Here is a 26,841-nt window from a genome sequence, read left to right on the forward strand (position 1 = left end):
TTTTTTTTTTTTTTTTTTTTTTTTTGATAGCTTGAACTAAACACAAGATTAAGACTATTTTTCTCCGTTTTTAATAAGAACAATTAAAAATAAGTGTTTTTATTATTTTTAAAATAATGCTATTTATTTAGAAACAATTGAATTCATTCTTTTTTGGTGATTTCATCATAAAATAATACATTTGCTAAACAACTCTTTTATTTATTGTTATCTTTTGTTTATAAATGTTTATAAGTGTTTGAATATGTTTTTTTATATTATTCATTTTAAATATTAAAAAAGTTGAACTAAAAAAATTTTAACAAATCATATTAATTAAAATTTTTTATTTTACAGACTTATATGTTTAAAATATTTTAATCATCTTAATGAGTAAATTTAAATATTAATATAATTTATTGTTAGGGTATCTATAAATATGGGTTAAATAGAATAATAATCTAAGTAATACTTAGTAGGGTGGCTCAAAAAAAATCGATCTTCGAAATGTTTATGAGATACCTCATAAATGTATTATATACATTAAAATAAACATTTTATGAAAATTTGAGATTAAAAAAAAAATTTTTACAGGTCGCTCAACGCGTTTTAAGAAAATTGACCAAAAATACTCAAAAAAACATAAAATGTCATTATTTATTCAATTTTTGTTCAAATTTCTTACTTAGTACATCTAAATTGTTCGTTTTTTAATGCCGAATAATAATAATTAGAAAAAAAAATTGTAAGTCCAAAATTGATTGCGTAAAGTCCATAAAAAGCTCAAAAATATGGTTAAGTTCAACGAACTGTTAAGTAAACCAAAAAATTTTTTTTTTTCATTTTTTTTTTTTAATTTGATTAATATTTGTGTGTATTTTAAGAGGAAAAAATTTTTTCCACTAATGTTTAAAACTACTACCTTTTTTTTTAGATTAGAACGTACGCTAGAATATACGATGTACATAAAAATAAATGAAAATATCGTCAAATTTTACTGTTTCCTTTTTACATTTTTTTATTTTAAAATTTGGCATTAGCTATATATACATACATATATATTTATAATTATAAAAATAAAAATAATTTTTTTTTTTTTGTCACCAATGTTGATTTTTTACAATCGGGGTACTCATTCTAGACAGAATAAACGTATCTAGCCGAAAAGCCACGTATATTTTGGCGTCTGCTTTAACTTAGTGTGATAAAAATATTAATGATTATTCGATAAGTAAAGATTGAATTCAAAGAGCTCGTAATTTTAATAGAAAAATTATAAATAATGAAATAATAAAATAATTCAAACCAAACACCGCTTTAATGGTTCACAGGGACGGAAAAATGTTGCCGTCTTACAACAAAAAAAATTACACTGAACGTTTAGCGGTATTAGTATCTGGTGATGGCAAAACTAAACTTTTGGGAGTGCCTAAACTTTTAAATTCTACAGGCAAATCGCAAGCTGATGCCGTTATTAAGCTTTTGGTTGATTGGAATTTAGTTAATCAAACAAATATGATATATTTTGACACTACTGCCTCCAACACTGGAAAACTAAATAGTGCATGTATTTTAATCGAAAAAAATTAGGTAAGGAATTATTGAGTTTAAATCGTCCTGAGGATGATTTAAATTTAATTTATGTTCACAAATTTAGAAATTATGTCTATATTTGGTGCTAATATCTTTAACACAACATCATCTGTCAACATATTACAGTATAGTTTTTTGTCTATATTTTCCCAGCTATTAGAAAATCTTTAGAATAGAGCTATGTCTGGGACAGATGATGGAGGCATTAATTTATCAAAAACTCTCCTAATTATTATTTCATGTATATGGTGCCTACAAGCAAAACTCAATAATTCCTTACCTAATTTTTTTTCAATTAAAATACATGCACTATTTAGTTTTCCAGTGTTGGAGGCAGTAGTGTCAAAATATATCATATTTGTTTGATTAACTAAATTAGTTTAGTTTTGCCATCACCAGATACTAATACCGCTAAACGTTCAGTGTAATTTTTTTTGTTGTAAGACGGCAACATTTTTCCGTCCCTGTGAACCATTAAAGCGGTGTTTGGTTTGAATTATTTTATTATTTCATTATTTATAATTTTTCTATTAAAATTACGAGCTCTTTGAATTCAATCTTTACTTATCGAATAATCATTAATATTTTTATCACACTAAGTTAAAGCAGACGCCAAAATATACGTGGCTTTTCGGCTAGATACGTTTATTCTGTCTAGAATGAGTACCCCGATTGTAAAAAATCAACATTGGTGACAAAAAAAAAAAAATTATTTTTATTTTTATAATTATAAATATATATGTATGTATATATAGCTAATGCCAAATTTTAAAATAAAAAAATGTAAAAAGGAAACAGTAAAATTTGACGATATTTTCATTTATTTTTATGTACATCGTATATTCTAGCGTACGTTCTAATCTAAAAAAAAAGGTAGTAGTTTTAAACATTAGTGGAAAAAATTTTTTCCTCTTAAAATACACACAAATATTAATCAAATTAAAAAAAAAAAATGAAAAAAAAAATTTTTTGGTTTACTTAACAGTTCGTTGAACTTAACCATATTTTTGAGCTTTTTATGGACTTTACGCAATCAATTTTGGACTTACAATTTTTTTTTCTAATTATTATTATTCGGCATTAAAAAACGAACAATTTAGATGTACTAAGTAAGAAATTTGAACAAAAATTGAATAAATAATGACATTTTATGTTTTTTTGAGTATTTTTGGTCAATTTTCTTAAAACGCGTTGAGCGACCTGTAAAAATTTTTTTTTTAATCTCAAATTTTCATAAAATGTTTATTTTAATGTATATAATACATTTATGAGGTATCTCATAAACATTTCGAAGATCGATTTTTTTTGAGCCACTCTACTATACTTAGTAAGTATAGTTTGGTTAGTTTAAAATTTTGGTAAAACTAAAACACAAATATAGTTTGTTATTTTTTAAATTCTTGTCGCAAATTGTAAAGTGTATTATTTTTCTAAAGCGTATATTATGTGTTAATTTATATGATTTTTGTAATTATATTTAATTACTTGAAATGAACTCGTATTTCTTAATGAAACTTAAGTACATACAGTTTTACGATATTTTAAAATTTATTATTAATAATAAAAACATCTTCAAAACTCTGCGTGTTTTTGTTGTAACAACAAGTTATTCGTTTACTATTTTTGTTCTTAAGAATACAACTAAATTGTTTGCCAGTATTAGCTTTAGAATTGTGTATTTTTCTTTCATTGTGTTTTTTATTGTCTTTGTTAACAAAACAATATATTATTCATGAATTACCACTAGTAAGATGTCATGACCTTCTTGACTTTTTTAATGAATACTTAATATGGATACTTTTAAAATAATTTCCATTTTTCGTTGGTATTTGAGAATGAAATACTTATTAAGAGAAAATAAATATTATAAAATCGTTTTTTTCATTGTTTAATAGATTAGATAATTGTTTTAAAAATGTTCTTTCAAAAACAAACAATAGATACTATTAAAGATGCAATATTTAAAAATAACTTCTTTTTTCCGGCCGTACTTTAAATGTCAAATTTGGTTTATAGACTGCATTAATCACCTATGCTACGGTTGAGTATAACAATCTGATTATGTTAAAAATGATCCGAAAATTCTCTATCTTTTGTATATTTTTATTACACACGTTAAATTTATACGCAAGAAATGTAGTTTTGACATGAAGTATCTAAAATTTGTACATAAATATAACATTATTTATTAAAACTTTACTTTACATTATACGAGAAAAAAATTCTACTGCCTGTAAGTAAAAATTGGGACATTTTTTTAAGAGTGTAATAAATTAATGTTAATTTTTTTATTAATTTTGTTAAAATTTATCATAACTGTTTTTTTAATTAACGATCAAAAATACTCTAAAAACATGTATCATCATATTCATAGCTAATTGATATTGTCTTATTAGTAGATGTGGTTTCAATTTTGTCAAGAAATTTGTTTTATAGAAAAAAATGCGAGTTTAAGAAAAACAATTCATTTTCACTTTTTATCAAGTTTAGAAAAAAATGTTTAAAAAGTATAACTGGTATTCTTACTATGAATTATGAATTAAATAAAGGGAATTGTTTACTATAAGCTCTTGGATATGTATATTTTAATTTTGTTAACCACACTTAAGCCATTGTTAGCTCATTTATATTGCAACCAATGGCTAAGCCAATATTAATCTTTTTTTCGCAATATGTTGTATAAAATAGTGATGTGGATCTATAAGTATTGAGTGCAATCATTTATAACTCAAGAAGTGGTTAGAGTACGTAAATGTGCGTTTGTGTAACATAATAATATTGTGGTCACGTAATGCAAACAAAAACTTTAAGCAAGACTACTATAAAAAAATAAGTATTTTTATTGGTCAAATTTATTAGTTTTCTAAAACTTTACCAAGTATGACGAGCTGCTCATAATTTAATCGTAAAAACATATAATTACATTGGCTAGATAGCATAATAAATATTGGTTGTTAAACAAATTTTGTAAAAGAAGATTGTATTTGTTAAGTAGATCGAAACAATATTTGATTACTTTTATTATATCTTAATTTATGTTTTTATATTATGATAAAACAAAATTAAATAAACAAAAAACAAATCAAGCTGAAATAGAGATATCAATTAACGTAGCAGTCTGAATGCGATTTATATGTTCTAAATAGAATTTGTACATACTAGAAAAGAAATATTAGTTAATTTACATTATGTTTTTGTAGCGAAAACATTTTTTTTTTATTACATTAAACCAGAGTGTTAGTTTGATATAAATAAGTAAAGAAATCCTTGTCGTGTTACCTTTTCTAATTTACTTATCAGAAAATTTCATTCGTAGTAACCATTACTTTTAAATGAGTATTTTTTATTTTTATTATCTTTGGTTGAATTATAAAACACGCCCTTTTAATAAAGTAGCAAACATGTCTATTTATTTTGAACAAAAGACTATAAATTAAAAGATTCGAGCCAATTGATCTCTGGGGTGATTTATTTACCAAGAATCAGAAAATAGTTAAATTGACAGATTTTTAACAGATAGTAGAATATATTGATATACTAACACAAGAATCTTCTACGAAAAGACGTTTTATTTTAGATTTATATTGAATTTAAGCTTTTTTAAATTAGTTAATATTTTATTATTTAATGGAGTGAAATTTAATCGAATATATTTATTTAAGTTAGTAAAAGTTATTTAGAAGAAAATAGTATTTTTATGTGCTATTAATATTGATTTAAATGTGTCTAGTTTTTTACGTTTAGTTTTAAAATATTGTAATTTAAATAATTCTATAAATTCATAAAAAAAATAAATATTATCAATTTAAGGAATGTGTCGGCTTGGTATTTAATTCTGCCGCCTCCAATTACCTTATTATTTTCCTCATCAAAGGAGATGTCTTATAATTTGAGTTGATATATTTAAAAACATTGAGACATAAAAGATACTTATTATAGTAAAAAACGTGAAAAAATGAATCATTTTTATTTTGTTTGTATTGGTCACAAATATTATATTTTCAAGTACAATTGTTATGATAATTTGTACGCATATAAGTGTATATCAACGTCGTTAGCTCCTTTGATAATGTGAACTTTGACAGATTTCAAAGATTTTTTTTTTCTTATTATATGACCTTATTCAGTTGACTTTTTTAGTGATGACTAAAAAATGACTTATGAGAGATTTATTCAGTGTTAAGTATCGTTTGTACATTGTAAATTTTTTTCCAAATAAAAAAATAAGAGTCAACAAAGTATATACAAAAAAATACATTTTGATTTAAAACATAATAAGAAATACTAAATTCGCATTATAACAAAAATCGTATTAAAAACACGTCAACGATAAATAGAGTAAACTTTGTTAAATAGACGTGTTTGTGTGTATAATTATATATTTGAATTTTTCATTTTGTTTATTTATGGCATTTTCACACGAGTAAGTTTTACGCAAAACTTAGGTAGGAACGAAAGTTGATCAAATAAAACGTTTATTGTTATATTAAAACACCTTGTCCATAATAAACAAAAAAATTCTATCAAAGGCTTGTTAAGTGTACCGTAACTATTAATTAAACTATTTATATAACAGGATATGACAAGTTTACTTTGGGCTATATTCCGAACGGATCATAAATTACATTTTATTTTGTAAACAGTGTTTCTTTTACGTTTCCTGAAACATGTATCAATGATGCTCAAAAGTTAATGTGTAAACGGTTTACTCTCTTCGGAATTGAACTAATACATCACATATAACTCCTTGCCAAAGGTTTATCAATTTACAGATCTCATAAAATAAGTCGACTATTGAAACAAATTCTCAACTCTTTTAAAAAGTTTAATATAACAATTGTAGTTTCATATTCAATATGCTTATTAATTGACTGTATATTTAATTTGTCTTAGAAAATATTTAAAAATAAATTATTTTTATTGAGGCTGTTTTCGTGTTAAAGTTTTCCTTTTAGATACATTCTGTTACAACCTATTTTAATTAAAATAGCCTCGGATAGTATGACAATAAACAATTTACCTGAACTACTATGGTTGCCGTTAAAGTTCTATATATATTTTGTAAAACTTCTATCTTTCCAGACTGAACCTGATATTACCTATCTTGTGTGAGGCGAAATTTCGAGAGAAATTTCCTCGTACTGAATTAAATAACAATAGAATGGAGTAAAAGGTATCATTTTATATTATTTGATCGTTTAAAATTAGTTTTCTGGAAATTTTATGTTCAATTTATTCAAATAGATTTGTGTAAGTACATTTATTTGTATTTTCAAATTTTTTTTTTTACAAATATTTGCTTCAGCAAAATAGATCACATTAGATTGTTTTTTTGCTTAAAATATCGTCAAATGCACAATACAGTACTAGTCAAAATTTATGTAGGTAAAACGGTATGAATACGTTTAATGTGAATCATAATACAGGTGTTACTCACCTCTGCTGCTATATATGCTGGAATGACACTAAGTAACAACTGCTCCTGTTGCTCTTTTTCGCATTCCAACTTTATCCTCGATTCTATACACGTTCTGGTACCGGAAAACATTATCCTGTTGGCTTTATGCGTCATGAACTGATAATACCAGCCGACACAACTGGATGAAATGAGTAGTACAACTTCGGAAATTATCTGCAAAATTTCCATGGCTATCATTTAAATACGCGTTTAACTAAACCAACGCAAAAAACTTTTATAGTGCGTTATTTATTTATAATCAGAAAAACGCATAATAGAGTAAACGGTAATTACCGTTTACTTACCCGTATAGACTCCTAATCTTGGATCATTTTCTATTGTTTTTAGTTGTTACAAAATTATCGAGCTAAGATTGAACACATTATATGGATTACAAAAATTATTCATACTTTTATGTTATTTTTCGCTCTTCAAGAATACTATTTCAAGTTTATACGACAATTTTATAAGATTAAAATTTTTTTTATTTGAATATAGAATTTTTCTGTTATTAATATTGTGATTAATGACATAGTTTTATTTTCACATACGAATTTTGGTGTAGAATTTAATGAAAAAATGTTTTATTTGGAGTAGAAGTCCAACGTAGATCTTAAAAAGGATAATTATATATATTTTTTTAAATAAATGAGGTTTATATATTATTTGAATGATTTTTTTGTAGTTGATTAATATATTGAAAAATATTATTTTTGAGAAACAGAAATTATTCCTAAATGCTTACTGCTTTTCCATTCATTATAAATAAATATTATATTATCGAATTGAAAAATTACTAAATTCAATTAACTTTGTCGTTATTTTGCCACTTCATGTAAAAAAAACTGGTTAAATAGTTATTTATTTATTAATTTTCTTAAAACTTAGTCAATACTAACTGGGCTCTTACTTATATACAAATAATATTTTTAGGCGGAAAAATTTAATTTAGCCTTCCTAAAAAATCTGACTTCCCGACATTAGTGAGTAAGAGTACACTTTTATTTTTCATTTTATTTCAATTCATTACTTAATAAATAAAGTTCAAATTTTACTATTAATATTTAAGTTGTCTAGCTAAAAAAAAAAAAATGTTATTACCTTATACTACAAATTATATGCAATAGAAAAAAAAGTACACACATTTACCCTAGGTTATTCTACCACTGTTTATTTTTTTTTTTTACTGAATAATATAGATTTATTAATTATATAATAATATAAATAATGTAGAGTTTAAAATAAGGATGTAATTCTAAAACCAGTATAGATAGCCGCTATTTTTATTAGTAGTTTAAATTTATGATCATCAAAAGTATTTTGTTTGTAAAAAACCAATAGTTTTGTGAGTATACACATATACATTACGCTGAAAAAGAGAATATCAAAGAAATTGAATAAAAAAAAAAAATCGAATTTTCTTAGAAGATGGTTTTTGATAACGTAAACTCATATAAAACTCAAAATTACATAGACGCGAGCTGCAGTTGGGTCAATTCGATAACTGTCAGCGGACTACGATTACTTTTTATACTGAACCACATAAAGATGTAACCTCCGACGCCCCGCCATCGTAGTCAATCTCTCTTTACAAACACAATATTCGCACACTGGCAAAGTATTATACGAGCACCTATTTATATAATTACACCGAAATTTCGGTTAACCTAACAAGTTATTGGTTGTTTAAGCCTCTTAATGTAAACAAATAAATTTTATAGGATTAGTGTCTGACATTATTATGTTATAGTATTAGGTATGAAGCTGGTAATAATTAAGTTATGATAGTGAATAAAATGTTAACATAAACTGGATATTTTAGTAGTTGTGCTACAAATTTATTAGATTTTTTAAGAAATAAATACATTTTAATGAACGTACTGGGAATACCAAAATTAGAATATTTCTCAGCAAAGTATATAGAATATTATTTTATCTTTTCGTTTTAATGGTAAAAGTCATTTAAAGTGTTAAGTTATTATTAATTTTATTTTCAAACAAACAAAACTGTGTATTTCTTAAAAGCGTGTTTCGATTAAAAAAATACGTAAAGTCATATAGTGTACAGTTATTGGCATGTGATACTTGTGAGATTTTAATCAGTATATTTATTTATAAGTTAAATTTTTCTTACTACATTGATATGTCGAAAATCGCATTAGAATTCGAATTATGCTTTCAGAATTTAATAATTTATTTTAAATAATAGATTTTTAAAAATTTTCAAAATATCAGGATTTTTTTGTTGTAAGCTTTTTTAAATTAATTATAATACCACACACAATTGAGTAAAAATTTAAATTTTAGTATGATAATTAATAGTTTGTCTGATTATTAAACAAAATTAATTAATTTAAAAAAATAACACACAATCTTTAACTGATAAAATAGTTAAAAATGTACCAATAACTGTACATTTCACCCTATTAGCTAGCTAAAATATACAATTAATCAAACAATAATGGTTTCATAAAAAAATGTGAGGTAATTGAACTTTAAGTTACTTAAAAACCGAAATAAGTCTAGGATTGTTTATATCCTAAATAGTGGCGTTGAACTTTTTATGTCAAACTGAACGTCGTATAAAAAAATTGTTCGTTTACAAAAAACTATATTTTGAATGATTAATTAATAGATTGGGTTAGGTAAAATCTATACACAAAACGATTGTTCATAGTGAAAGATTAAAAAAAGTATTTAATTTTACTTACTTGGTTAATAAATGACATTTTTGGTAAAACTTCGTTTTTTATTAACAACAATATTATACGTGCTATGACAATCGAAGTTGTCGCAGTACACGCCATTGTAATATGAATAGGTACCATCGAGTGTGTAGCTATCAGAACTGGTACGAGCATATAAGTTGCGTGAGCTCCACACCCAAAAAGAACGGCTGCTACGGCCGCAAGTACTGTGGTCACAGATACAATAGCAGCAATCGGCTTTGAATTAAATGCTGTTGGTAATGATTGTGTAAGCCCAAAAGTACAAGCAAATGTCAGCCAGGCAATTGAAACGCACGCCAAAGGCACCTCTGACTTGGCTATTCTCTATAAAATCACAAAGAAAATCAACAACTATTATGCACTAAAATTTTATTTTTGTAGTCTATTTTGGAAATGGATTATTATGGATTATGTTTAAATAAGCTTATTATTTTTGAACTTTATCGTTTTACACATTTTATTTTTACGTATAAATTTAGGGAAAAAAAAGAAAAGATTTAACGGTGTACTAAGACAAAGATAAACTAGAAATGTGTACAGAAAAACAACTTCAGTAATATTCAGTTTGTGGTTTATAGTTTAAAATTAAATAGTGAATTAGTGTAAATTTATTTTCTTATGAATTCCTATCTCCTTTACTCAATCCATATGATACAAAAGTATATAGAAGTTTAAAAAGTATGGAAACGAGTAGATTATTATAAGTAATGTAAAAACAGTTTCCTTACTTACTAAACACTAAATATATTTATATACATACAATGTATATAGTACATTAGTAAATCAGTTATTTATTATTTAACATCGTCCTATTTAACTTATAGGGGTGTCAACTATATATATTTTTTTAATAACAACATGCATATTTAACTAGAGGCATCTCTTATAATATAAAAATGTACCCCAGTTAAACATGCACTTATATACTAGGAAATATTACATTTTAAAAATCAAATTTTTTCGTAATTATCTTTTAATGTGCATTGTTGAAGATAAATATAAAATTTCAACGCCCTAAATTATTTTTTATTCGTTATAGAGTTAATTAAAAGACAAAATGTATTTTGTAGTATTTTATTGTTTTTTTTACTTCTAGTAATTTCTATTATACATACATATATATATATAATTAACGCCAACTTTGCAAAAAAAAATTTTTTTTAATCTTTGCTAAAAATATATTTTCCTTACAATTCTGAAAAAAAAATTTTTTCATAAACTTTAGAAGGTTTCTTCTCTATAAAATGTTTTTTTTTCATTATTTTACAACTTTTAAAGAATATTACTAATAATTCCACAAATTTACAATTTTTGCAATACAATCCATATTATAGCAAAAATCTTAAGCTATAAAAAGAAAATGCGCTTCTATGCTTCTTCGCACATTGTACTATTAATGGGCAAGTATAATTTTTTACTAGATATATTTTTTAAATTGTTTTAGCTTTTTAATGTTAACTGTTTTGTCTAAAATTTCTAAAAAAACACTTTATTTTTTTTATTGCATCTTTTTGAGTTATGATTTCGATGAGTGTTTCAGTTGATAANCTTTGAGTAATGATTTCGATGAGTGTTTCAGTTGATAAAGTAACTCAAGTAGTATACAAGCTTTTTTTGTCTCTTTTTATTTGTCAATCCAAAAGTAGACATATAATTTTTATAGGTTGGGTTGGGTTTGATTCTGAAAGAATGTNTTTTGAGTTATGATTTCGATGAGTGTTTCAGTTGATAAAGTAACTCAAGTAGTATACAAGCTTTTTTGTCTCTTTTTATTTGTCAATCCAAAAGTAGACATATAATTTTTATAGGTTGGGTTGGGTTTGATTCTGAAAGAATGTCTTGAATGTTTTGTATAATTTCGTTAGAAGACTTGTGACTTTCAAATAATAAGTATGTAAAGTACGTAAGATAACCTAGTTTCAAAATGAGATCTAATTGTTAAATAGTTACTAGTTGCAAAATTATAATAAAAAAGGATTATCAAAGTTATATTAAGATTAAATTTATGCCATTTTACAGTATGCTATAGGCTATATGTTATAAGTTATATGCTCTGCTATACGCTACTTTTATCCCTATTAAGGAAAGTTTAGATATTTAACTCTGGAGGGATAAGAAAATAATTGATTTATCTATATATTGCTCAATAGGTTTTTGAATCAAATAAATCATTTCTATCCTATAATTAAAAATATTAAGTATTTTGCAACTGTATTAGACGGTCTATTCTTTATTAATCATTATAATAATATATGGAGATATCATTTTTTTTTATCAAAGGGATAAGAAAAAATGTTTTAAAATATTTAAAATAATGTAAGATACATAATTCTGTTTAAATCAGTCATGGCAGCTATAACAACACTGAGAGCAGTGTTGTTATAGCTAGGTGTATAGATAATAGATCTGACACTTAAATAATTACAATTTCATTTTTAAGCATATAAATAAATACACTGAAAAAAATACAGTTAACAGTTATTTTATTTTTAAATCAATCATGTTTTTGTTATTAGAACAAAATATTTGTTTGTTTTATAATTCTTTATTGTACTTCAAAAACTTTTGTTTAATCAAAAAAAAATTATTGTCGGTAGTGTATTAACTTGTTGGTTTAAATTAATTTGTTGATTTTACTAAGGTTTTTTTTCAGTGTAGGCGATTCCTTATCTACGCCTTGTGAAATATATTCAAAAATATTAGAGCTAATCATTATTTTATTATTTTATCTATACTGGATTTTTTTGAGCTTCTATATAAGAAAAATTAATTTTTTACTATCATCCCTAATCTTATATTAGCTTTTGATTTTCAAATGGCAATACCAATTTTTTTTATATCATTAGGTTTATTCTACTGAAAAAAATGTTTTGTTCAAAAATTGAAGATTAATATTCTTAATAGTTAAAAATTTAATTGAGTTAATCAACGAGCAGCACGAGTTAAAATAAAAACTGAGTGTTTTGATAAGTGTTATGGACATTTTTTGGGGCTGCTTGTTTGAATGTTTAGCCATTTTTTGTCAATTCATCAACATAATATTTATTAATTATTTGTGTTAATTAATGAAGATCAAAGATGACATTTAGATAATTATATATAAAGTCACTCAGCTAAGATGAAAGATACTATATTTCTCTAGGTAAAAAATTTTGATAATTATCTATATTTTCCCAACACTGATCAGATATAAAAATATTAATAACTTCTAAAGCATTGGTAGAGAAGTTATTATTGACACTTCTTTTTCCTAATTAGATAATGTCCTATTTTATAAGTTTGGTAAATGTATATGTTGTCATTAAAAAAAAATTAAATTAACATCTCTACAAGTTATATGGGATGATTCTAAAAAGTAATTAATAATAAAAAAACTAATGAATATATGTAACTAATAGAAACCAAAACATATTTTTTAGATATTGAATTTATTTTGTGAGTGATTGAGTGGGTTATGATAAACAAATTACCTGGTATAGAACGAAAAAATATTGACAAATATATGAACTCGAGAGTTTGTATAATAAATTAGTCACATTTCATGCAGACGGTAAGTTTCAATATTATTAGGTTCCAAATTTGTATAAATCATAAATATTTACTCTGCAGATTTAAAATGAAAGTTTGAATGATATTTACTTTTAGCTAGACTGAATAAATATATTTTTATATTATTATTACAAAACAAGGGATAATTAAAAAAAGAAACGGTAGCACAGTGGGGTCGCGGCATAGTGGAGACATTGCATAGTAGGGTCCAGTATAGATTTAATCTGACAGTGATTAAAATCACTATCATAAGAAACGCTTCGATGCAAANAAATTATTATACTAATATATATACAGCTAACAAATAGTTTGTAAAAAATTCTAATTAATTTTGCTGTTTAAAAGATGAATCGTATGGGAATACCCAGAAATATCATAACTATTTTAATATTGGTTTGAATCGAACAAATAACGATAATTTTTATTTTTTAAATAATTATTAATTATATCTGATGAATCTATCAAGTATAATTAGATCATTAATCCTTAATTGTATAATTTAAGAAAATTATAAAAATGTCATTATATGTCAATCTTAATTTAACCGTTTAATAAACTTTTTTTTTACAATAATAACAGTCAGACTTAATTTTGCAAATGAATCAAAAGTTTTTGAAGCATGTCAACAAATGAAGCANTAAACGAGTTTTTGAAGCATGTCAACAAATGAAGCAGTGTTAACTAGAATAAAGGAAAAACGAAAATTTTGTAGTAGTATTAAAGATAGAACAGACACAAAGGCAGAAGACAACACGATAGGGTAGGTACTTGCTATGACATAATAGTTTAATAAATAGCTATATAGAAGGCTATATTAGAAAAGAAAGACCAACGATGGAATACATGAAACAAATCATTATAGACATGGGTTAGGATAGCTATAGAGATTTTAAGGAATTAAGTTATAAAGCATGGAGAACTACAGAAAACCAATCAAACGATTGAAAACGCAAAGAACTCGTATATAACACATATTGACTAAATCATTGTTAAAGATATTAAATCGTGACTAACTTTAATATCTTAGAGAATTTTCGCTATTCATTTTGTTTCTATTTATATAATTTTAATCTTGATACTGCTTGATTATACAAAAAAAAGCTAAAATAGTATTTTATACTTTAAATATACATGAAATCTCACTTTTAGTTTTAACAAAATTATTAATAAAATATCGTTTGGAGTCTCTAAAATGTTGTTATAAGTCAAAAGTGTTTAAAAAGTAAAAATTAATTATGTCTTATTAAAAAGTTAATAATTAAAATTGCTACATTATTGTAAAACTTACAGAATAAAAACATATTAATAAGATCAATGCTATTGTACAAACGGCAAATCCAACAGCCACGAATGATGTGAACAATGATTGTTTGAGACGTATTCGATACTTATGGTAAAGTTCTTCCAATTCCATTTTTCTGAAATTACATTAAATAAGTAGTTAGAGTTGTTTATCTGCCAATACAATTATTTAATAGTCATTTTGGAAATTCATCAAATTGAATTTTCTAAAATTATTATACTTTGTGCTTTTATTTTCCACTTACTAAATTAACTGTCAAATTTTGTTTATAATTATTTTATACAATCAGGATTATGTTAATGTTTTGTACCGTTTTTACTACAGAGCTGAATTTTCATTTTTGATTAGAACAATTATTATGTACTGGGCTTTGCCTAGTTGTGGCTCCACTCTAAAACTTGGGCTCTAAAGACCTCACGAGCTCGAAAAAAATCTCATTACTCAATCAAAATTTAATGCATTTAGGGCATATAGAGTAAAAAAAATGTTTAGAAAATCGGAGCTCATTAACTAATTTTTCCAGCTTTGTATATTTTTCCTTATTTAATAAAATTTTCAACAGCTTACTTTTCTTTGAGTATTTTTGAAATAATTTGTACTGGTATTCAAAATTCTTAAAATTATTTTTAACTGTCAATTATTTATCATAACAGGACCAATATTTTGTTGTATGAAAATTTACACTACTTTAAAGAAAATGTAGTAATTGTGGTAATCTTTACTTGGCAGGTGCATTTAGTATCCTACCACATTAGTATTGTTTCTATTATACTTCATAGCTTTTCTGAAATGGAAGCAAAATAATATAGTAAAAATTAAAAAAACGACAATAGTGTTTATTTGCTAATGAATAATTCTAAATAACTTGGTTGTATAGTTATTTAGTTTCTATACATTAAAACCGGAAGTATAAATTACTAAATCTTACAGAAGACGTAGATGAAATAGTGATTAATTATAGCAAGACAACCAAGACGTGTAATTAATTAATGCAATAAAAAATGATTGATGCATTTCGGTGAAAAATATGTGTTATTTAGCTTTAAACAAAATCGAATCAAAGAGTGCATTTAAGTCAGTCTTCAGTAATCTTTTCAACACTAGTTGAATTAATTTATATATTATAACGATGTCTCAAAAAAATTAGATTTAAAAAAGCGGCTAATTAAATTTTCTTAAAACTTGATTTATTATAATGCTGTCATTAAAATTCTTAATCCATTAATGTGAGATAACATCTAAATTTATATTTACTTTATTTAGTTGATATATCAGATAACAATTTATTTATTCATTTTCAATATCAACATCGCAAAAAAAAAATAATTAACGCAACTTGGAATTGATACATGTCTATCATTGATTTTGACATTTTTAAAATTACGTTTAACGTAAAATATATAATATTTTTTTATAATGTTGAAGTTTAAAAAGGAGTAAATGTAGTTTCATGTTTCACAATGATATTATATTTTGCCGTGAATTTCACGAACCATTGAAAATAGGCAGAGACGTGCCTTTAATTAAATATATGATAGGCCCGGTTATAATTATTGTAATTTGGATCTATAGGACTGGAACTTTTATAGGGGTGTTTATATAATTTTTGTCATTATTTGTTTATAAATATATGGGGCCTGTGCCTAAAGTGAGCTCTAAAAATAGGGTAGGCCAGGACCTACCATCTAGGCACGACACTAAAAAAAGGTAATGTTATTTTTATTGCAACAATATAGTTTCATAAAAACGAGCGCTTTTTATTTAATTAAAAAAATAATATAGGTTCAAACTATTAAAGTACAATTTGTCGTTGCAAGTTTTGTAATAGTTAAAATAAATAACAATGTAAATTTTATTATAGACTAATAGTAAGTAAACACACCAAGCTTATATAAAACTAACCGTTTAAAATAATAATAAAATAATAAATAATAATAAAGTCAATTATAGAACAATGTTATTCTTTAATATATGCTCTTTTTGCTCTAATTGACATTTTTTTACCAATAATGGTATTTTTATATAGAATCAAAGTGTAAGAAGTTTTCTGTGAACGAATTTCATTTAAATGTCAGTTAAACAATAAAGCTATATAAAATACCATCTCCAAAGATGATATCGATTATATGTCAGTTAATATATAAGTTAATAGAAAGAAGTACAATATTAATTTTGAATGAATAAAATATAAAAAGAAAAATTAATACAGAGCTGCATTTAAAAATTGTGTCATTCGGCATACTCAATTCTGCCACCCTCAATGATCTTTTTATTTTGCTCATCAAAAACATTTTTTTCGATTTTTTTTTATTCGAATAAAGAAAAAAAAAAGTCTTTAACTCTAAACTTTATATTGCTTCATATTTTAGTGCCACTCGTGTACCCCTCAGTGCCTCCCCTAGATGTGACCCTGATTTAATAAATTATTGTTGTGTTATAAAAATTATAACAAAGTCAATTTTTTCATAAATAAAAAAAAATAAGAGTAATGTTATGGTAACTTAAAATGATACTATTGTTTCTTAGTAAAAATTTTGTCTATTTTTCTTAACTAATTTCAATAAAGATTTATACAAAAACACTGATTACATTTTATATGATTTAGAAAAATAAAATAATAAAGGAAACTAATGAAATATATTATTTCATTGTCAACAAACGAAAGGATATTTTTAAAAACTCAAAGAAAATTTATTGTTTTACGTTTTAAACAGTTTAGCTATTGGTAATATCATAATGATTAGTCGTCAAGCTTTTACAAGCAGATGGAACTTTGTTATTATCAAACTTTCCGGTCTCTGAACGTTATTAGAATAAATGTTTTAATTAAAGTTTCAAACAAATGTTGGTTCACGATGTAATAGCTATGAGAAATTAAGAGTAACGTTTTTTTTATGAATTTCCTCCAATATACGTGGTTAAGTTGTAACAATAAAATATAAGTATCAATGTGTGTAGTTAACAGCGAATCCGACTTCTTAGGTGAACATGAGGGAACAGCACACACTTAATGAAAAACTAATACTATAATCTGTCATTTAATTGTACAGTATCCAAACCTATTTTTTTTAAATAACCAAACTCCTGGCAATCATCTATGAATCTTACAGATTTTAAGTTTTAAATTCTTTAAAAAAAAAAATTTTTTTCAAGTATACGGGATAATGATGCGCAGTGATCTTTTTAAATTTATAATCACCATAAACTGTTTCAAATAGATGTATTTAATAAAATAGAACGTTGTTAAACTTTCAGGGAAAAAAGTATACTAGTCCCTTTTATGCATCCCCCTTTTAAATGTTAAAAATTACCTGAAGCTTTTCAATTTGAGATGAAGGAAAATTACAAATTATTCCATTAAATAAAAAAAAAACACAAAATTATTACCTAGTTACATTAACTTGTAGCCAGTATAATGAAAAAAGGTAATATCCTCTAAATACATATAATAACGATAGTATTATTTTAACTTTCACTGAGAAATCAATTAATGTTAATTTCTATAAATTTGTTGAATCTTCTTTTAAAATATATATTTCAAATTCATTAATATAAATTTAAAAGACAACTTCAAAATAATATTAATTATTTTAGTAGGTAGATTATAACATCCTATGTTAATTTTTATTGAGCATATTAAAATAGTAAATTTAAGTAATGAAAAGTGTTTTGTTTTAATAATTCCAAAAAAATATTTTTCATAAAATATTAAATTGTATGCAGTGTTATAATAAAAATTAAATATATACAAATTTATAAATATTAAATAATTAGCTTCGTACAAAATCTAATATCAATCCATTTTATCTATTGTTTTGTAATTGATATTAACTATACTTATTTTATTTTACTGTAAACAAACAAGTATGTTTTAATCATACTTGGCCTCGTGTCAGCATTGTCGTCACTGAGAGGTGTCTAGACGTTTGCTGGTAGTACAATTTCAAAAATCAGCGACTCAAACTACTGCCAATCAATTGGTCCAGAAAAAACCTGTGAAGATTAAACACGGTACATTTGTTTGATACGGTAAATTACTTGACGTGACGGGCAATGTATAAATATTTTATTTATATATATTTATATGTATATAAATATATATTTCGACTACAAGGAAAAAACAAACAAAGTGTTATCGCTTATAAAGATTATTGTTCACACAAGAGAAAGCAGACAAAAGTTGGTTATATCTGTGAGCAACTTTTTAAAGTAGAAGAGAATTAAAAAAGCGGCTAAGTACGATATGCGCCTTGCATTTCACGGATGTAATTATATCTGAGGTTAAATAATTGAATTTCGTGGAAACAATATAGTGATCATGAAAATGATTGACGTGGGATTCGAGTTGGAGTGTGATGTAAGACAGTTGAGTGAACTTCCAATAAAATACGAAGGAAAATAATTTGTAAGTGTCTATAATAATACAACATTGTCCCCGTAAAACTATATCATTATTCATTGGTTTCTCTCATCCATATTTACAAAATACTACTCATTAACCTTTTACTGCTGATAATTAAAAAAACACTAAGTTTTAGAAATTTTGTATTACTTTTCAAGATATTAGCATTTTAAAAGTGTGGAGTGGGATAGTGTTAAGTGACGCTTTATTTTTACCACAGCGCACAGATAAGAATTATTTAACGTTGCACACCCTACACCTAAAAATTACATAAACTCAAATAACAATAATATAAAACTGGTTTTCGACCAGTGAAAATTATTAATAGACAATAATTTTGAATGTCACCTCTAAAATCTAATCTTGGAAATAGATTTTTCTTTCAATAAACTTGATATTTACTATGGATTATCAAAATAAATCAAATTTTTATTTGTAAATATTTATCAAAAAATCAAACAAAATGGATATTGAGGTATCTTACTTATTTTGTAAATTTTAATTATAGAGTAGGTAAAGTTATATTACTATTTAGTAACTGTATTTGTAAGATATGTTACTATTTATCTCAGTTTTATAACCCTTATCTGTTACTACATTAAAAACATCAGTAGTGAATATAATATAAATAATATAAAATAATTGCCACTATTATATTTATATAACAATCGTATTGAATGAAAAACTTTGATTATTACAAAGTTTAATAACATTAATTGATTTATATTTTAGTTAAAATTATATTAAACGTCTATCTTGTGGAACCAATGCAAATGCAATAAATGCACTCCTATTTAATTCATTTACCTAATTATTTTTACATCACTAAAAATACTTAGTTATTTCAATTATTTTAGAAACTACATTAATCTCACTAATGTTCACGCCCCCTGTTTTACATCAAACAATGTTAATTATACAGAATTATGATTATACTTTTTTTATAATAGATTAAACCAGCTAATATAAATAGATAGGATTTAGCCGTCTACAAATAATCAAAATTTGGTCCAAATTGTGCCTATAATAACATGTTTAACAAGAATTTTAATTGCTTTAAATTAAAATATCATTGAGTCATTCATATAAAAAACAAACATATATTTTTGATAAATCAGTTTGAACTGAAGGATTATTATAATTATTGTAACATTAGAGAGTTCTAATTAAAAACAAAACAAATAACTATAAAGCATTCTATGCTGTTTAAAAAGTGAAAGATAATTTTTATTTATCCAAAGTTGCCAATTACACAACGGATTTAATCTTGGAAATGCAACGATGTGCAACGAATCCGAACGTATGAAATAAATTACGGTCTCTTCCAAGTCAGCCAAATGGTGAACTAAACGACTAAAGCTTATTTTCGTCTCGTCTATATTTTAAATGAAAAAAACAGCCGTCTTAATGTTAATTATATTACTGTTAAGTTTGTTTGGAATAATTTAAGAGTATTTTTTGTTTACTATTTTTTATTATTATTACTATTTTAGATTTCTTCTTTTTTAAAGTTGAATGGATAGTAAAATGGATTTTGGTATAACTTAAATATAAATATAAATTATGTACATAAATACATACAAATTAAATGAAATTAATAACTTAAAATTTTGATGTTACTTATTTTACTAAACAATACTAAAATACTAAAATTGTAGTAACTGTAATCACAACAGTTTTCTGTCAATTCTTTAAAACATTTTTAATGTATATTTTAATTTAATGTAATTTTATTATTTATTATAATTTGTAATATAATGTGTATGTTTTAAACTTTTATATTTCTTTTTCTGATATTTTTTCCGTTTGGATATTTTTATCTAGAATCATCTATGGTAGTTATGGTGTTGATTAAATGAGCCGAATAATATTGAAGATTTCATTAGTAAATTGGCATTTATGCAAATTCGGAATAAAATCAACGCCTGGGATAATAAATAGTCTTTGATAATGCGTATTAATATTTTTTGTAAATATGATACATTAAAAATAATGCAATGGATAATACTAATATTAGTTTGTAAAATAAATTCACCAATCGCACAAAAATTACTCTGTATTGACATGATATTTAAATATTTATTTAGCTGCAAAGAGACTATCAATTGCGTTTTGTTTGTCATTTAGTGTTTTTGGTTTATGATAATGTTAATGTAAAATTATGTGATGACATAAAGTTATTTTGAAGTGAACCATTCCTTATAAATTCTTAATGGGAAAAAATTCTGCGTAAAAAAATTATTAATAAATAATGAGTAAAGCTTCATTTTTATATATTAAAGTAAAACTAATATTTCATTGTCATCTACTTGTGATTATATCTTTAATTGTATACAAAATATAATAATTAATTTAATAAAAATGGTTATTATTAATTTTCGACTTATTTCCTTGTATTATAAGTAAACGAGATCCATCTTTCTACTATTGTAAAGAGTTATCTTGATTATAATATATAAAAGGTTTTTTTTTATCAAAATCCATAAGAGTAAAGGTATCCCAGAAAAAACATAAAATGTTCAAAAATAATGTATTATATTATGGCTAACATGAAAAAAAAAATGAAAAATTTAATTAGTTACAATGTAGTTTTAAAATCATTTTTTATATGAATTTTTTGATAAATCGTCTTGAGACAGTTATTTCTAAATGGTTTTATTTAAATATGATAAATTATTCCTTTTGAATTGCCAGGATCTATAAGAATAATTTGATTTCAATGAATATTAATATGTAGTCAAAGTAAACGACAAACAAACGTTAAGAAATTGATAGAAAGTACTTGTCTGGGTTTATTTATTTATTCGAAAGTCTTTTATTGCTAAATGATGATTGTTGACGTTTTTAATGCAAAATGATTCAATAAATGTAATTGAAAAATACATATATGCATGATACACCATTAGTAGATATTTATTTGGTAGTTTAAACTGTATTTTGTGATGCTTTATTGAGAATTTTTAATTTAAAAAAATTAGTATAATACATAAATTACAATCGTAATTTATATTGTCAATAAAACAGATTATAATCTATTTTATTACTAAATAATACTTTTACAATTTTATTAGTGTAACTCGAAAAATAGGGTTTGATTGAAGATGTATATAGTGTTCAATAAGTAAGGAAACAGGTTTATATTGTTCTCATTATTAATAATAATTTACCCGTGTTCCTTACTTACTGGACCTCTGTATAATTGACACTATCAACGTTTGAATTAGGTGTTGTCATTAGAGAATAAATAAAAAGTCGCAGATATTTTTATTTGTTTTTTAAACTACAATATTTCTTGTGTATTTACTTTTTTAACAGGAATAAAGCCAAGAGAAAAGTGTGTTAAAAAATAAGTAGATATTTTGTAAATATTATAGCTTAGATGAATATAAGTTGTTTAACACTGTAGTTTTAAACGAATATTTAATTTACTTTGAGACTTCACTGACACAATTTAAGCATATTACTAGAAACTTCATAATTATCTTCTTTGACATTGAAGTATTAAATTTCACCAAGATGGCTCAGTAAATTGTGTGTTAAAATTTGTAGATTTTGACGAGAATAATGCACTATAAATTTCATGGTAACAGTCAGCTAAAAGTGTAAGAAAATATTTTCATAGATATTTGAAAATTATCAAATTTCATATTTTAGTTCCGAAAGATATGGAGAATAATAATATTATATAATTTTTCATTTACTGAAGGTTTATTCTACTGCTTATGTATCTTAAATTATTAAGTTGAATATTATACCTTAACTTTTAAACTTATAGTAGTATTGTATTTTAATAGATTTCATAATAAATTTATTACAACTCGTTAAATGTTATCTATAATAAGTATTTACTTTACTTTGAAACTACGTTGATATTATTCTGTTTTATGTCTTTTGTGTAAGGCCGGAGAATATTAAACTATGTGGCTAGGGAAAATTTCAAAATGTGTCCCATTTATTAAGATACGAAGATGACTACAATGTATACTCATAATGTTGCCTTTATCTTACATTGCTTCATCGAGCTCTTTGGTGAAAACAGAATTACTCCCATACTGTAGTTATTCTGGTATTATTTTTTAGTTAGATATTTTTTGCTTGATACCTTTTGCCATTTTTTTGCGTTACAAGCCTAATGGATTTAATTATTTATATTTATTTTACTCCTAAATAACATTTGATAATACTTTTTAATTTTATCACCTGGAAAAGACTAATTCTCTTTTTAAATTGAAAACTTGAGGAATTCATGTTCATGTACAAACAGAGAATCAGATTTAACGCGTCCGAACCCATTTTGTCTTTTTCATTAAAAGTCAATCGAATCTTTTTTTTTATTATTGTTCTTGTTTATCGCTATTTATTTTAAAAACGGAATTTCTCTTTATTATTCTTCGTTTACTGGTTTGTCTTATTAATTTTAAAAAACAATGAAACTATTTCTCATAATTACAATATTTTTAATATATTTATATATTAATATCAGATTCCCTTATTTTGATTTTTAGGAGTTACTGAGCATATAACTTTCGAATTAAAAATGACTGATTTTGAAGTGTTTCGCATATCAACAGAATATCTACGTAGTTTAAATCTTAATTAAATTATAGATTATTTAATGTACTATAACATTAACAGACGTTCCGACGACTTCTATGATTAATCGTCGTCTAAAGTCAACAATCATGTAATTTTTGGTGGATATGATTGACTTTTTTTAATTTGTTACTAATACGCATCTAAGTTTTATACAATAGTGATTATAACTACTGTCAGATATCAATCAATACTAATTAAATAAATGCTTCGAGTGTACTAGTTGGATCTCTTCTATATTTAACTTTTTTTGTTTTGAATCTTAATGTCTGTGATAATTTTGTAGTAGATAAATTATTAATTAAACTATTAATTTTTAAAAAGAAATGCGAGGGCGATACCAATTTGTACCAGTTTGTAATATTTGAATTTCAATTTAATTTTGTCGATAACAAAGTGGTACAAAGAGATACCATCCAACAGAAGATCGATTGGTAGTGGTTGTAAATATATATAGCTGTGGCTTTTCCTTCACTCGAAAATTGTATAATATTAACATAGGCCTCGGGCTAATAAAACCCATCAAGCCCATCAGGTATACTTTGTATCCATATTAAAAAAACTAGTGAATAAATGTTAAAATAAAAAATAAATAGAATTCGACTTATTGACGTTTATTCATTATAAAATACAAAAAAAAATTCTAAAAACCAATTAATGCTTTCTTTTACATACACATAAAGCAGTTTTGTTAAATTTATCGAATTGATTAATTATAACTTATCCGCATTACAAATACAATGAGTAAAATTAATCTTAAGATATTAAAATACCAATTGAACACTTTGAAAAAAATTATAAGACAATTTTTTTTTACTAATTATAAATTAAATAATTATAAAATAATAATTTGACCAATGTCTTTTTACAGGTAAAATGTATACTGAAAGTCATACACATATTTTTTGTCACACACTTACAGACTTTATGGTGATTAATAATGAAAATATTCAAAGCTATACAAATAATTAAACATGTAACTTTCTAGTACAAACTATTACCTATAAGTAATGTAAATAATTAAATCCAAGCTTTTGATTAGAAAAATATGGTGAATGTAGGTTATTAATAATTTGATCAAAACATAATTATTTTAGCTCAGTTAACAATTTAAATGAAATGAGTTCCATACAATTTGACGAACATAATACATTTTGAATTCGCAGTTATAAACAAGATACAAATACATGTATTATTAGAAGAAAGTCAATTGTTGTTTTTTTAATATTGATATCATATTAACTCTTAATAAATATAAAAATATATATTTATAATACATAGTGATTAGCGTTCAATGGTTTATTTGTTGCGGTTGTTACGTTAACTACGACTTATGCAATATCTTGAAAAGGATAAGATAAAATATAATTTTTTCTTTCATAAGTTAAGTTCGTTTTCTTATTTTTAAGCTATGTTTATTTTTTAAAAATATATTTTTGTTAAAAAAATTCAATATGATTAAGTTTTAAGGAGCTAGAACAACATTGAATTAAAGTGTGTGTGATTTTAATAATTTCCGAAAAGCAAAATTATATTTTATCTTATTTTTATATTAATTAGCTAACGGATCTCCTCGTGTAGTTTAACTCATATTTGTACGCTATTGTAAATTGAGACAATACGTCTTGTAACCCTATACAATCTCGTTCCTACATCTAAATGTAATATTTTGTTTGGTTAGAGGGGTATATATAACAAGAAAAGTTTAGGTTGAAATACTATACTTCTGACATGTGTAACGCACTTTAAGCGTAATAATGTAAAAGCTAATAAATAAAACATTTTGAAGTTTTATTTAACAAAACATTGTTATTTAGTTAAAGAGTTTCCGGGTTGTATTTTTCAATAAATATCAGTTGGATCTAGCTTTTATTGGTTTTTTAGCTACCAAAACAACTATGATTAATTATGTTAATTCTAAACTACAACGCAGACATAATTGCTCTTCTTAGCACTGTTTCGTGTACACAGTAATTAGTGTATGAACGATTTCAGAGAATCAACAGTTCTAATTAAAATAAACAAAAAATATAAGACAAATGTTAATCATTTAAGTTGACGATAAGCAGTTAGAATTATTTCCAACGATAATTTGAAGGCGAAACTCAAGAGCTTTGTCTGGAAAAGTGTATTTAGTCAATTTGATGACAACATTTTCAATAAGATAATTGTTTTCCTACAATTTCAAATTTCATAGATGTGTCCTGCACAAATAACCTTAACGCTGTTTAACGTCCAGTAAGTAATGACCGAAATCTTGCGCTATTCACAGTTTTCAATGAAAACAAATAAATGGTAATGATGAACTCAAAAAGCTTGCTAATATCAATCAGAAAACGAAAACATCGTTAAAGTAGTTTTTACTCTGTCAACGTCAAGTCCACAGTTTTACTATCATTACTGGCACAAACTTTAACGACTGACGGATTTTATTGAAACGTGGTTAAATGGATGTGCCAGCCGAGTTAGACAACAGGACCGTTCGCGTTATTTATTAGCCGTAATTGTGTCACAAACGAAATGTTGTAATTTTTATTTTTTATTAAACGTTCACTAGCAAGCGTTGGAGTATTTTTATACAACATTTAAAAAATATTCGACGTAAATTTTAAGTAATTATAATAATTAATTTTGTAACATAAATTAGTTTTTGGATCATTTGACATGCACTTCTTGTTTGTCACATATGTACCATTTGTATATTTATGATTTCGGGCAATTATTGACTTGAATTTGAATTTTAGATTTAATAGAACTCAATTTTTTTTTAATTCAGATAAATTCAATAAACAATCATATTCACTAAATGAAGTGTAATAATAGAAATATGTAAATAATAAATAATCAAAATGAATCGGCTTTATCTGTGGAAATAATCATTGTGATAGAGTAACACTACCAGTGAATAAACACTAACAAAAAATGAACACCAATGATTTTTTAAACTTAAAAAATGTCTAATCGTTTTGTAACAAGTTGTTGTTAGAAGTTTTTATAACAAAAAAAATCTAAATCAAGTTCAGCAACTATAATATAATTTTAAAATTACGATATTGTCACAATGTTTGATATAACATAATTCACTGAAAAATACCAATTTTCAATACGTAATAAATGAAATCAATTTTTGTGTCAATTAATAATAAATATTTTTACACTATTACTATAGAGAATTTTTGACTGAACCAATATTTATTAACTTTATAAATGCGACATCAAAAAATAAATTAATAAA

At 24.4% G+C, this 26,841-nt stretch overlaps 1 protein-coding gene across 5 annotated transcripts in view; it reads right to left on the bottom strand.

The window, feature by feature from the left end:
- Positions 1–26,841, bottom strand: part of LOC126895353 (adenylate cyclase type 2) — a 50,646-nt gene that overhangs the window by 20,893 nt on the left and 2,912 nt on the right. For 2 of the 5 annotated variants that reach the window (XM_050667125.1, XM_050667121.1), the window contains exons 2-4: positions 14,597–14,726; positions 9,742–10,083; positions 7,010–7,204 (exon numbers count right to left, since the gene is read on the bottom strand). In XM_050667125.1, coding sequence (XP_050523082.1) covers positions 7,010–7,204; positions 9,742–10,083; positions 14,597–14,722 — 663 coding nt within the window. In that variant the 5' untranslated portion in view covers positions 14,723–14,726. Of the gene's footprint in view, positions 1–7,009; positions 7,205–9,741; positions 10,084–14,596; positions 14,727–15,178; positions 15,396–18,492; positions 18,605–26,841 lie in introns of all 5 variants that reach the window. The other 3 variants (XM_050667122.1, XM_050667124.1, XM_050667123.1) reach the window with 3 other exon arrangements.

This window comes from Daktulosphaira vitifoliae, unplaced genomic scaffold, assembly GCF_025091365.1.
Source record: "Daktulosphaira vitifoliae isolate Bord-2020 unplaced genomic scaffold, ASM2509136v1 Scaffold_1, whole genome shotgun sequence".
NCBI classification, from domain to species: domain Eukaryota; kingdom Metazoa; phylum Arthropoda; class Insecta; order Hemiptera; family Phylloxeridae; genus Daktulosphaira; species Daktulosphaira vitifoliae.